The sequence below is a fragment of the Apostichopus japonicus genome, chromosome 21, assembly GCF_037975245.1.
Source record: "Apostichopus japonicus isolate 1M-3 chromosome 21, ASM3797524v1, whole genome shotgun sequence".
Lineage (NCBI taxonomy): Eukaryota > Metazoa > Echinodermata > Holothuroidea > Aspidochirotida > Stichopodidae > Apostichopus > Apostichopus japonicus.
Window position 1 is genome coordinate 17,289,536 of NC_092581.1, and position 15,391 is coordinate 17,304,926.

At 36.4% G+C, this 15,391-nt stretch overlaps 1 protein-coding gene across 3 annotated transcripts in view; it reads right to left on the reverse strand.

Moving 5' to 3' along the window:
• The window catches only part of LOC139963044 (connector enhancer of kinase suppressor of ras 2-like), a 38,569-nt gene that overhangs the window by 17,208 nt on the left and 5,970 nt on the right, over positions 1-15,391 (reverse strand). Inside the window, exons 1-5 of one of the 3 annotated variants that reach the window (XM_071963507.1) lie at positions 12,829-12,979; positions 6,385-6,587; positions 5,980-6,085; positions 4,952-5,128; positions 2,038-2,106 (exon numbers count right to left, since the gene is read on the reverse strand). In XM_071963507.1, coding sequence (XP_071819608.1) covers positions 2,038-2,106; positions 4,952-5,128; positions 5,980-6,085; positions 6,385-6,587; positions 12,829-12,855 — 582 coding nt within the window. In that variant the 5' untranslated portion in view covers positions 12,856-12,979. Of the gene's footprint in view, positions 1-2,037; positions 2,107-4,951; positions 5,129-5,979; positions 6,086-6,384; positions 6,588-12,544; positions 12,713-12,828; positions 12,980-15,391 lie in introns of those variants that run through there. The other 2 variants (XM_071963506.1, XM_071963505.1) reach the window with 2 other exon arrangements.

Here is a 15,391-nt window from a genome sequence, read left to right on the forward strand (position 1 = left end):
CTCACACTTCAGATAGAGTATCAATATATGTCCAGATAGTATCATCACTTCTGATGTCAGATACTTCCAAGTATCAATACATAACTTGCACTTCAGGTATAGTATCAAGGTATTTACCAATCACTTATGATATCACATACATCAAGTATCAATTCGTACCCCCTATCAAACAGTACATATATACTCGCACTTCGTATATCCTATATTTCGTTTATACGACAAATAGTAACAACACTTCACCGTTATGTATATTTATATTATCTTGTTAGTTGTGCCTATCCATCACTTTTCAAACCAATCTTTCTGAAAGTCAGGAAACGCCAGCTAGAAACATGAATAGCACAACGAACGGTTAAAGGACAGCTGGGACTGTGAAACTACTAATTGTTCACGGAACTGATTCCTACTTTCTACTTTCAGTATTAATTCCTCAATTATTTTCACCATTTCGTTAATGCTATCTTCATGAAAGAAGGAAAGTTTCTTGAATTGCTAGCCTGATAAATGTAAGACTTTATGGATTTGATTCCATGGATAGAGCCACATTAACTGAATGATAATAAGGGGTTAATCAACGGTCTAGCGTGCGTTACTCACAGGATTAACCACGGTCAGCTGACCTGAATGGACCAATAGGATTTAGGAATCTTTACTAAGTATGAATGAATATGCCTTTATGCACAAGATGAATGCAAGAAAACAAGGAAGAATCTTCACAGAAGGAAGAGGAAGCAAAGTCAACATCACTGACAGTCATCTTGTAATTCCCGTTCTACGCGGTCAAGTAACGTCACGTTCTGTTTATATTTCATTATTTCAAGTCTATCAAGGAGGACCTTCCTTTAAATTTTCCTCTAAGTCCATCAGATAATAATATATAGTTCCAAGGTAGTCAATGCAATGATTTTCTGAGTTTGAAGCCCCTTATGGCAACATAATGACTAGCAACTTTATGCACATTTCCAAAGCAACAGTTTAGAAATTGTAAAGCTTAAGCCCGGGTCACATCTGCGCGATTCAACACGCGATTCAACTCGCAATGCAATTGAAGGTTAAATCGCGTAGTTAGACAAGGGTATCAACTTGTTGCGCAATAAAAGTTGCGCCGTCGATTTGGGTTGATTTGCAATAGAGCAATGTCCTAATCAGCGCAACTTCTCAGAAGCAACTTTTAATATTAGCTGAGAATTAAAAGTTTAGTCTAAAATGCAGAAGATAATTTTCTCATATTAATATTAGCTGCCATTTCGCAATTGTTTTCACAATCGATTATGTAGTTGTTTGAACAGTCGCGCGTATGTGACCACAAAGTTGATTTCGAAGTTGAATCGAAAATCGCGTGATTTTAGTTGCGAGTTGAATCGCGTGTTGAATCGCGCAGATGTGACCCGGGCTTTAGATATGGCAGTACACAACCAGGAGAAATAGTTTTACAAGGCTTTAATACATGAATTAATAATCAATCAATATATAAATACGGAATCACAGAAACAGAAACACAGGCTCATTGTTTGACAACGCTCGCGAAATTCATAATGCTGCTTAATTTATCCCTCGGTATACAACCAAAAGTTGAAATCTAATATTGTAACTTGGGTGTGTGCCACTGACTGGAAAACTATGTTGTGAATTGAACCAAATCATGTTAACTCAAGCATGCAGATTGAACAGACGTACTGCAGTGCATTCTGCCACAACAGAATAACATGTTCTTTAGGTTTTTCTGTCTGAAACAAACTCAGTCACACATTTTAGTCAGAATGATGTTTCTTTACTGCTATTATTATATAATAATTCTATTACACTTTTGTTTTTGGTGCAAAAAGGAGCTTTAATGGACAACTATATAATCAAATCTTAACAGCTTCTTTGTATTCATCTTTTGCATATGATCAATAAAGTAATTACTGGACACTATGTGGAACTGGTCTGTGATAAACTCAGCTTACTGTACTACCTCTCTATGCTATTGAATGTTTTCATACTGCAATGCACCCTCTGTAGGTGCAGCTGTGCCTTCATAAAAGTTAAACTTACCACAGTTTGATAATTTACTTGAAGGACCTCATCCCCGGGAATGACTCTACGGAGTGCAGGTGTGGCATTCTGCAAGAAAGAGGGGGGTGGGAGGGGGGTGTAATAATGACAGGTAAAGTAGAATGCAGTCATGAGAAGAATAGAGGTAAATAGGTGGAGAGCTTTACTAATAACTGAAGCACATCAAAAGCAGGTGAAGTATTATAGAAAGGTAACACTGAGATGTGTGCTTAAATCATTATACCCTGGCCCTCATGTATGGTGTACAATACCATCAACATTAAGAAAATTGCAACATTTTTCGACTAAAAGACTTAAATCACACCATTAATTATTATGATTGTACTATTGTTAACATAATCTGTGTATAGTGGATGCGATTAGTTATGTAGTATTAATAGATACTGTCCTTGTTTTCATTACTGTATTTGAATTTGGGGGTGAAGGGGAGTGAGGGGGGAGGGGTGATCGGGTTGAGATGAACAGGGAAAAGTGTGTGGGATCTGGGAAAAAAGCAGTTCTGTTGTATTAAAACATTCCATCGCAGAAGGAAAACTCAAATGACAGCAATAAGCTATCGTGGGTATAACTTACAGTTGAAGTGTGGATTAGATGAGCTATCGTGGGGTATAACTTACAGTTGAAGCGTAGATTAGATGAGCTATCGTGGGGTATAACTTACAGTTGAAGTGCAGATTAGTTGAGCTATCGTAAGGTATAACTCACAGTTGAAGTGTAGATTAGATGAGCTATCGTGGGATATTACTTACAGTTTAAGTGTATATAAGATGACCTATCGTGGGGTATAACTTAAAGTTGAAGTGTAGATTACTTGAGCTATCGTGCGGTATAACTTACAGTTGAAGTGTAGATTAGTTGAGCTATCGTGGGATATAACTTACAGTTGAAGCTTAGACTAGATGAGCTATCGTGGGGTATAACTTACAGTTAAAGCTTAGACTAGATGAGCTATCGTGAGGTATAACTTACAGTTGAAGTTTAGATTAGTTGAGATATCGTGGGATATAACTTAAAGTTGGAGCGTAGATCAGATGAGCTATCGTGGGGTATAATTTACAGTTGAAGTGTAGATTACTTGAGCTATCGTGGGATATAACTTACAGTTGAAGTGTAGATTAGATGAGCTATCGTGGGGTAGAACTTACAGTTGAAGCTAAGACTAGATGAGCTATCATGAGGAATAACTTACAGTTGAAGTGTAGATTAGTTGAGCTATCGTGAGGTATAACTTACAGTTGAAGTGCAGATTAGTTGAGCTATCGTGGGATATACTGTAACTTACAGTTGAAGTTTAGACTAGATGAGCTATCATGAGGAATAACTTACAGTTGAAGTGTAGATTAGATGAGCTATCGTGAGGTATAACTTACAGTTGAAGTGTAGATTAGATAAGCTATCGTGGGATATACTGTAACTTACAGTTGAAGTTTAGACTAGATGAGCTATCATGAGGAATAACTTACAGTTGAAGTGTAGATTACTTGAGCTATCGTGAGGTATAACTTACAGTTGAAGTGTAGATTAGATGAGCTATCGTGGGGTATAACTTACAGTTGAAGTGCAGACTAGATGAGCTATCATGAGGTATAACTTACAGTTGAAGCGTAGATTAGGTAAGCTATCGTGGGATATACTGTAACTTACAGTTGAAGTGTAGATTAGATGAGCTATCGTGGGGTATAACTTACAGTTGAAGTGCAGACTAGATGAGCTATCGTGAGGTATAACTTACAGTTGAAGTGTAGATTACTTGAGCTATCGTGAGGTATAACTTACAGTTGAAGCGTAGATTAGATAAGCTATCGTGGGATATACTGTAACTTACAGTTGAAGTGCAGATTAGATGAGCTATCGTGGGGTATAACTTACAGTTGAAGTGCAGACTAGATGAGCTATCGTGAGGTATAACTTACAGTTGAAGTGTAGATTAGATGAGCTATCGTGAGGTATAACTTACAGTTGAAGTGTAGATTAGATAAGCTATCGTGGGATATACTGTAACTTACAGTTGAAGTTTAGACTAGATGAGCTATCATGAGGAATAACTTACAGTTGAAGTGTAGATTACTTGAGCTATCGTGAGGTATAACTTACAGTTGAAGTGTAGATTAGATGAGCTATCGTGGGGTATAACTTACAGTTGAAGTGCAGACTAGATGAGCTATCGTGAGGTATAATTTACAGTTGAAGTGTAGATTAGTTGAGCTATCGTGGGATATAACTTACAGTTGAAGTGTAGATTTGATGGGCTATCGTGGGTATAACTTACAGTTGAAGTGTAGATTAGATGAGCTATCGTGAGGTATAACTTACAGTTGAAGCGTAGATTAGATAAGCTATCGTGGGATATACTGTAACTTACAGTTGAAGTTTAGACTAGATGAGCTATCATGAGGAATAACTTACAGTTGAAGTGTAGATTACTTGAGCTATCGTGAGGTATAACTTACAGTTGAAGCGTAGATTAGATAAGCTATCGTGGGATATACTGTAACTTACAGTTGAAGTGTAGATTAGATGAGCTATCGTGGGGTATAACTTACAGTTGAAGTGCAGACTAGATGAGCTATCGTGAGGTATAATTTACAGTTGAAATGTAGATTAGTTGAGCTATCGTGGGATATAACTTACAGTTGAAGTGTAGATTTGATGGGCTATCGTGGGTATAACTTACAGTTGAAGTGTAGATTAGTTGAGCTATCGTGGGATATAACTTACAGTTGAAGTGTAGATTTGATGGGCTATCATGGGTATAACTTACAGTTAAAGTGTAGATTAGATGAGCTATCGTGGGGTATAACTTACAGTTGAAGTGTAGACTAGATGAGCTATCGTGGGATATAACTTACAGTTGAAGTGTAGACTAGATAAGCTATCGTGAAATATTACTTACAGTTGAAGTTAAGATTAGATGAGTACCATCGCCAGCAGGAGTGGTCAGTTCAAATCCTAATTCTTCATCTGGTTTATTCTTTTTCAAAGTCACAATTTCAACATATGCTGTCTGAATCACCAGTGGATCTGTGGCTTTCTTCACCAAGCTATCACAAATATCTTTTAGTTCTTGGCACTGGAAGGAAGAGGAAGTAAAGTCAACTCAGATGATATCTCTTGCAAAACAGAATCAATGTTTACGCAACGAACAGTTTGTCCTCATGAACCGTTAAGCTATCGCCACTTTGTTGGCTTATCAGATATATAGATTAATTACTTTTTGACAAGAATTGTTTGCTTTGATGCAAGATTGTGTAAACAAATAAGGAAGCTTCAAGTAACTACTTTTTTCAATGACTAAGGACAGACAGTAAGGTGGGAATTACCAATGCAAAAACCAATTTATCAAGGATAGCATAGCATCACAGAATAATAATCATAAAAGACTAAGACCTATTCCCTTTGTAAGTATTCATTAAACAGAGAGTCAATACAGCCCAGAAAAAAAAAACAATTGGTTTTAAAATATACATTGAGTGCACTCTCCATCTCTGCTCATCACCATGGTGATGATCCAATGGCCTGCTTCATCTAGAATACATATAGGATTTTGCTGTAGTACAGTCAAAGACAGGTTTTAATACTTTAGTCCAAAGCATTTCAGTAAGTACATTTAACCAGTTTTGAACGACAAAACTGATATGATGTATTAGTTATAATCACAAATATTCTTTCCTAATAATTTCTAATGGTGCTAAGACCAATAGGTTTCCCTCCATTTTCCCAGCTTGACTCACATCATCACAAAAAAACCTCATGGACAGGACATACAAATCACTCATTTGAAGTATTCCATCATTATACTCAAGGTTATCATTGTTTTCATTTAATTTTTATAATTTTCTCTATAACACAGACAAGTTTTTCTAACCCTACATTATCAAGAAGATTTCAAGGAATTGTGAAATGATATAAAACAAAACTCACAGTCTCTGATAGTGTCTTTTGACCCGTCCCTTGAGTCAACGTGAGAGCATTCTGTAGAACTTCCTCTCTAACGACTTGGAAGTCCTTAATGCTTCGAAACGGTGGTCTGAAGAAGGAGTTGAGACGCGATAATAATATAATTTCCACAGATTGACAGTCAAATGAAAGACACGATGAGAAATAAATACGCAGAGTAAACACTCACCCACTCATTTACAAAATAGAATGCTTAAAAGTGCTTAAACTTGATCGAAAAATAAACATATATACGTGCATTGTGCAGTTCATCGATGACTACTCGCAACAAATAAATATTCAAGTCGTATGCAAAGAAAACAACCGACAATGATTTTAAGGAAACATTGTTAATACAAGGAGGAGTTGAATGTTGAATGTTGAATATACCTGTCCAGCCAAGCCAGAAAACGCTTGGCAGCTGATATAGTTTCAGCTAGTCTGGTGAGTACAGGAGTTGAAAACCAATTCTTGTTGTTGTTCAGGATAGGAAAGTCATGAAGGTCTCCATTCAAATAATGGCCCAAACCAGTCGCCTTGACTGCCAAGTTGAGAGCCACAGACTGGAGATTTTCGTTGCATAAGTCGTAATGCTGCCAAATTGGGGAATGAAATTAAGTTATTTAGTAAGTGTCTACAAGTAGTCTAGTACCTACCACTACAAGCTACATATAATATTGCTCCATAACTGGTCTCTGTATTTAATATATTTTCCCCCAAATCAATGACTAGACAGAGATAGTCCACTGTGAAATCAAAATAGTAATCATAACACAACTTCAGTAGTCTCCATCCGACCTGTTTAGAGAGTAAAATTTTAGAAAGGCTTTTAACATAGTCAAGCTCTATAACTCAAGTGAAAGTATCTGCTAGTGACTAATACTCTTATTTTGTTATCATGTATTAAACGTTGAAGGAAGATTACATTATCACATGATAGACAAATAAAAGATGCTTCTTCCCCCACCCCCCCCCCCCTTCTAAGTGAATGAATGTCTTCTCCAAAGCCAACAGTCAAATTTTCATGATGATGAGCCAACTGTACACGTCAGTGAAAAGATGCATACATTTGCTTCTGTATTCATTAACTCCATCTATTCTAAAACCCAAATGAGTTTTTGTTTCAAGCTTGAACACAGCTGACATTATTTGTGCAGGAATGCACTTGACAAATGAAAAAGAAAGTTGATGGTAAGTTACAAGAAACTATGTAGAATGATCGCATGCAGTATTAATGCAGTAAGCCATTTATTCTGGAGAAATATTTAACCAAGGTGCAAGACTATCCACTTAAATGTCTTTGTACTTAAATACTAGCCTAATAATAGCTTATGGTAGCCTAATTACAAGTCACACAAACCATTCATTATAATAAACATGGTGGGTTGAGATAAAGCATTGTTACCTTACCTGTATACTACATATACACACCTTGGTAATGTTTTACGGTAACTAGGGTATTATAACCTCCCCAGCATTATATCGTAGATGCTTGTGCCCAGTAGCCTAGGCTTTGTTTGGAACATGCAGCAAACATATATATGTGATATGGAACTAAAAGTCCAATGCACAGCACATAACAACAAGATACAGACACTTACAACTAAATAGTGTATAACTGCTATATATACTATATGCTGTATTGTCCATGTCTATTGTGATGCTAACACGCATCTTAGATATATATCACAGTGTAATTTAACCCTGTACACTACCTTGTTACACACATTAACCAACAACACTGCAACCAGTACATGTACAGTATAGTGTCAGCTTAGTTCATTTAAGTATTTATAATGAAAGGAAATACAGCAGTAATTCATATTATGTAATGTTAGACTTGCTTTGAACTGCAGGTTACAGAATTTAGTAATTGATACACTAATTAGCATAATTACAGAAATGTCATTGTAATAACGTGTTTAGGTAAATCCACCTTCTAAATGTTGCTACTACGTACCTGATAAAGCTACGTTTCTGACATAAACACAGTAAACATCCTTGCTAGATACATAATGTATACATCGATCTAAAGATGAGATGATCTGTTAAAATTTGAACCTGTAGACTTACTTCCAATGTACAGGAAAGTGTGTACCTAAATCAGAGAGTCAATGCAAGTAGCGATAAAAAGCTTAATCACAAAATCTGTGCTTAAACTGGCGTGGAACTTCCAGGTTAACTTCCTTCCATTAACAGGATGCTATTCAATACTGGTTACCTTCTGTTCAGTGTATAGGTACAGTGACAGTATACACTGTATATCAGCAGGAATAAGGAAGTACCCTGTAACATGGTTTTACACCAATTGTAAAGATGACATTGTGTGGACAAAAAATTAATATGTGTCGAAAATTCCCTTTTCTGAACAAAAGACAAATTAACCTCTAGATATTGTACATGTGTAACTTACAATATGTGCGTTGATCACAGCTCCTGTAGTTAAAACAACTGAATGGATTATATATTTATAGGCAAGATATGGTAAAGGGGAATTTATAGATGGCTACCGATAGTTCCTGTGCATTCACAATGCTTGATCACCAGGCGCGTAGCCAAGGGGGGGGCAAAGGGGGCAGCCGCCCCCCCTTGAGCATTTAAAAAAAAAAAATTAATGTTTTTATGATATCGCTAGTATTTTCAAAAGAGAAAATGATAAGATGCAACTTACAAGGCCTGGGAAGTGCCATTTCCAGCGATCTGGGAGGCATTTTCAGCCAAAATTTTCTTGTATGCTTCGTGCCAACCATGGTGGCGCTACGCTTAGATAGTGTGTAATGCCGAATCTACAGTTTCACCCCTCCCTTGGCAAATTCCTGGCTACGCGCCTGTTGATCACTGTATATATATGTTCAGTAACATGATATGCTGGGAGATGAGATATCATCAACGATGGAACATGATTAGGTAAAGGTATGTGACCAATGAAGAGTTATATTAATTAAAGAGCTCTATAAAATGAAATATCAGTCAAGGGATATGATGAACAATGGGATAAAGTAAGTGATGGCTTATGGGATATGGTATGACACATTGTGTGGTATGATCTTTTGGGGAACATCATTTACATAATTATCAATTATGAAGAGTTTTACTATATAGGCCAATAACCAACCCGAAATTGATGTATGATATTGTTTGAGTTATCATTTATCAGTATGATAAGTGATATTAGATAGCTAGATTAGTAGGTAATTTCTATCTCAATTTGCATCTTTAATTAGGTCCACTTAATCTTAATCTACCAGTTGGCTGCTCATATTCTACTGGATCCTAATGATCACCTCTGGCTAATGACAGATCTATGATGGGTACCCAATTAGAAATTATCATAAATTTGTTATTCCCACCCAAAAGAAGTATTTTTTTTCTTTTGTGGAGGGATGCAGTGGCGGGACAGTCAGGGGGGGCGGATGCCCCCCTGACGGACTCAAACGGACTGCTGGCGCCCTTTTCAGCTCTTTACCACTTTTTACTTATTTGCGATTATTGACTTTTTTATTGCGCTCTCATCTACTTATTGACATTTGTCACATTTTGTTGGTGTAATTTGGCGATGACGCCTATTTATTCTTCGTTTTTTTGCAAATTAGCCAGGCCCGGAAATGGTCATTTCCGGCGATCTAGAGAGTATCTTTACTCAAAAATTTTCTGTACGTTACGCACCAACCAGTGGTGGCGCTCCGCTTAGATAGTGTCAAAAGCGCCCCTACAGACCATTCTCGACCCCCCTGACCAATACCCCTAGCTCCGCCACTGGGGGGATGGGTATAGGTGGCATAGGGGAAGCTACAGTAGGTAAGACATGTAGGGATGAATAGCTGTCAAAGAGCCAGTGAAACAAATGAAGGAGCAGGCTTTTTATTTGAGCCATTTGATATTTAAAACACATTTGATATGCTTTCATTTTGAGCATATCATAATTTTATTAATGTCAATTGTCAATTGAAATGCTGTGCTTGACTTGAACATTCATACCTCTGTGTACACTAAAACAGGATATTGCTATGCATGCATTAAATTCTGGACTATGTGTAAAGGTAGGTACCAGGCAGGTTTAGGAACTTACTTATCAAAATAAACAATATCAACTTCCCAGGGACCAGGCAGAAGGTTTAGTCAAACAAAAGACTTAATAACTTGCAGCCACTTATGCATACCCTAGAACACTATGGGTGACCATATAGGTATTTCCCCTCTTAACAAATAAATGTAATTAATTCATATCTTCTCACAGACTTAACCCTAATTTGTACCACACCTTTACTTCTAAAACTACAAGAAGGAATTCTTGATTAATATTGCAATGTCATCTAAGGTTTTAGTAAGATAGTTTGTAATTGATGTTTTGTCGAGCAGTATTAAAGTACTGTATATTAAAAAGTTCCAATATTCAACTTAGCATTAATATCTAACTTTGAAGAATAGACAGTCTTGAAGGTAATTCCCTGCCACCTCTGGTTTCTCAAAAACAATTTCAATATTATACTGCAAAAAATCAAGTCAGGATGGATCCAGAGTAGATGTCCTGAAACATCTTCTAAAATATTCACATGACAAATATGTAGACCAGAATTGTCAGTAATAACATTTTGGGGAACAATTTGTGAACACTCAATCCATCCATGTTTTCTTTTTCTTTTGTAACAGTTAATTTTTATATATATGTATCTAAGTGGTAGTGCTGCTTACAAGTTAACTATAAAGTTCCATTCTTATTTGTTTTTAAGCAATACTACCTTCAGTTCCTGTTTACTCTCTACTAGCGTTCTGTGGTTTTCTAATGAAAGCAATCTAGAGGCAATTAAACGCAACTACAATACGTACCACAATATATTACACATCATGAGCAGATTTACAGAGCAGAACAATTGACCTTCCTGTAGCTGACTCATTAATATTCTTCTTCTTCTCATAATTATTAAAACTGTTTAAGTAACCAATATGTTATCTTTATTTCCAAGTTACAATTAGAATGTACACTAGATATGACCAAGCAGATACCTGTCGTATTTTCTAATGAATACAAACTCTAGTATTTACAAAATTAAGTTACTTCTCCTTTTGTCCACTTCCGACCAGACTTCCTGTCTACTGCAATGTTACATATTGAACTACTTTATACTGCTATGTTGCATATCATGACAGTATTGTGCAATGCTACATATCACGACATACTTACTGTACACTGTACAGTGTAATGTTACATATATCACTACATACTTACTGTACAGTACAATGTAACAAGAGCTCCGTAAGTATTGCACTGTGCAATGTTACATATCACTACTGTATACTGCTGTTGCATATCATGACAGTATTGTGCAATGTTACATATCACTACAGTACATACTTACTGTACAGTGTAATGTTACAATTCCCTACATAAGTACTGCATTGTGCAATGTTACATATCACTACTTTATACTGCTGTTGCATATCATGACAGTATTGTGCAATGTTACATATCACTATTGTGTATCTTGTGAACTGTTAACATATATATGTCACTATATTACCTACTGTGCAGTGCAATGTTATAGTATAAAGCAATGTTACTTTATATCACTGCCTAGTCATTGTAGTACTAAATAGTATGTATATTACTGTACATGCAGTGACAGTGATGCAGTAACTCAGCTTTGCCAAGTAATATAGAGCCAACCCCTTCTCCAGCTCCCTCCTCACCATTAAATTAAAACCAGATCATTGCTGTGAGCTGATAGGTCCACAGAAGAATACAAATATGTCACTTATACTGCTTGGAATAAGCATAAGGCTATGTTAAAGAATAAATATTGCATATTGCATAAAAATGTCAAAAGAAGACACAAACCCAGCCACTATCATTGGTCTAAAGTCAACTCTTACCGTAATTGTAAAAGATTTAAGTCAGAGAATTACATAAACTTTCACTCTGGAAAATAGTTTCCTTGGGATTGTAAAGTGCATTTTGAATTCTGAATATAATTGGGTATCAGCTGGACATTAATGTACAGTAAGGCAATTCAACATTGATCATCTCAGATAGTTCATGAGAATGCAAGAATTTAAACCAATCACTGTCGGATGTATAGATCTGCGGACGTAGGCTACTACCTAAGACAACGAATGATGAAAGACCAAAAGGAGGGAATGCCCCAAGTGTACCATTCACATGTCTGTTAACCATCAAAATGAAGAGCTATATACCTACATACACGTGTACATACCTAGCTGCTTTAAAGTGACGTAAACTGAAATTCATTGATTTTACCACAATCAGATGGTACCATACAAAACACTTCCTACTACCTAACAATCGAACATCTGGTAACTTAGTTCACCAAACTAATTACATCAGGGAGGAATGACTTTCTAAAAAATAAACTCCATATGTTATCATATCAAGGTTAATAATTTCATTTTGCATAAATTGCATTACAAGCAATTAGTAACTCAGTTTTTGTGTTTTGTTCTGTTTTTCTTAATGTATTTCTTGTCATCACATGTCTAAGTAAGACTGAAGGACATCCAACTACAGTGAGTAAAAAATAGTGTATAGACTTACCTGTTTTAGAATTACTGTAATGACCAAATTTAAATACAAACAAACCAATATATACAGCTCTAGGATGAAGTTTGAAATTAAAAGCCATAAAGTCTGACTCAAATCTACTTGCCATTCAACACCATACGCTCTGACTTCATGCCCGAGTGCCATCAAACAATGGTAACCAACCAGACTATACAGTGACCTGTTAGCAACAACTGAGCTATTGTTCTCTATTGTTACAACTCTATTGAATTAAATGTTTGGTTATAGAGTGTATTTGCACTTGATATTGTACTTACCCCAACCCCTACAGTACTCGATACCATTCAGAACCACAAAGGCATCTTTAATAAATGGCTGACAATTAAGTGACGGATTGTTTGGCGGTTGGAGTTCATGAGATTGAATACCAAACAGATCCACTCATAGAATTACTGCTATAGTATGATTAAAACCATCAAACTGTTTTCAATCTTTTACTGTTAGGAAAACACACTGTGTTATTTACCTTGATGGGAACTTGAAGATACAAAGTTCAGATTGTTCAAATAGTACACACCGCCACCGCTGGTCTAGGAAATGTTCCCACAATGGACAGAAGTGAGATATAACAATAGCATACTGATCAGTAATACAAAGTACAAGAACAAGTTCCCCCATACACAAGTTAAACCCTGGTAAAAACTCGTACCGGAAACGGTAAATATGTCAAGAAGGAGAGACCATAAACTCAAAGACAGATAATAGCAATATGCAGAAGTTAAGAAGTTTTAATCAGCCTGTCATGATTCAATCAAAGAACTCTTAATCTATGTATAAGTGCATGCCCCATAATCCTCCCCCCTTCCCCCACCCATCCCACCCACATACACACGTCCTTTCACACTTGATACCGATACAGGCACGATTCAGTATTGCAGCAAACCTTGAGTCAAACTTACTTAGCCTAACATTACAGCAATTACCTAGCCTAACATGCTAAAGGATAGTCACAAATTATACACAATCATGATGAGGCAGACTGAAGGTCTGTGTGAGTAAAGGGGTGATGGTAGCAATCCATAAAAATGCCTAAAACCTTACTTCACCAACACAGTGCATTTTGAAGTATCACAGCTTAAACTGAAAGATTTTGTTCCACACTTGACCTTTAGATATAACTATAGTTCAAGGCTGAAGGCTGAACATTTAAAATGTGAACCAATGATAGAAATCGTCTTTAGAGAAGTCCTAAAAATGACATATGACGTAAATGAAGCTGATTTCATGTAGAAAAGTTGAAACCAAAAAATCTCCCTGGTTTGGGTATTTACAAGCAACGATACTTACCTGTCTCCATTTCTACATACTGCACTTTCCCGATCTACCATAGCCTATTAACTGCAAATGTAGAATATCCCAAACAAATGACTTTTGACAACAGCTTGTGCTTACTGTACATAGCAAAAACAGTACCATTTTACTTCAAAGTTAAAAACACTATCCTACCAATAAATTGCTATGCCGTGAAAACTAAGAGTTTAATACCGATTCTCCTGCTTTTCGTTTGACATAAACCATGCAGGCTGTGATATCAATTATTCGAACAAAATAAACTGTAAGCTTTTCATATTTTCATTCAATCCATTTTATAGCTCTCATGAAACCTCAGAATTCTAGTTTGTGGTGATGTCTTGTTATAATGAAGGATTGGAACACTCAGGGTTTTCTATACATGTGTTCAAAAGTATTCTTTTTCACTGGGACCTGGCTAGTACAGTAGACTGTTTTGATAAGATAAAAAAGGACAATAAATTTCCCTACGTTCCCCTATGTATAAGGGGACCATGCATGCATGTTTCCTTAAAAAAGTCTCAATATGTGACGTTTTGCAAATTAGGTTAAAAGAATATGTTACCAGATCAATCTAAGCACATGAAGTGTAAATGTTTTCTCGAAAAAACATGTTGCAAGCAGTAGAGGTACTGTTTGTGTCAGTTACCCTACCCAGTTATGTGTTGTGTTTCTTAATTAATGAAGCAACTACCTAAGATTTGCTTGTACTGCGTCAACGAAAGTCTCAAATAGTTCCGAAAAAAACACACGATGGAAGTATGTAGGTAATTTAGTATGGAGTATTTAGTATTGATATATCCACCAGTTTTACACTTGGAGTTCCTTCTATTTTTGACTTTCAAGTTAAAAGCTTATCAGTGTTGGCCCCAGATATGCTGGATAGGCAGCGGTTTAAATTTCAACAAGCATTCTGTTGCCACTCTTTAAGGCATTGAAGACTCGCCCCAAACAGCGTGCCGCGCTCTGAAAAAGTTAACTTTCCGTTGCTTGCAAGTGAAGTTTTTCTCTTGTCGCTACAAAATGCTGACAGTAATGAAACGTGATACCTTGTTATCTTTTATCTAGACCTGAGATGTCCATCGCTGCTATGTATACTGTGCTGTGGGTATTGACCGCAGCTGTATGTACTGACTGTACACTAGTGTAGTGTCAAATTACCGACGGTAGCAAGCTGTTTGTTGTGCATTTTCTGGGATCTATGGTGGTGTGTAACACTTTTGTTACACCTCATTTGAAACTAGGTCAAATCTGACCTTGTTTCGAACAAGGTATCACGTTTCATTACTGTCTGCATTTTGTAGCGACACAAACAAAACGTCACTTGCAAGCAACAGAAAGTTAACTTTTTCAGAGCGTGGCACACGGTTTGGGGTGAGTCTTCAGTGCCTTTAACTAGCAGTGCAAACTCTTATCTGAAATACAAAATACTTTTTAGCATCTGTGCAATTCATCTCAGATACCTTAAAAACAGCTCTATACTAGAAATGATGCATTTCTGTCTACTTAGTTTTGTGTTACAGCCAACTC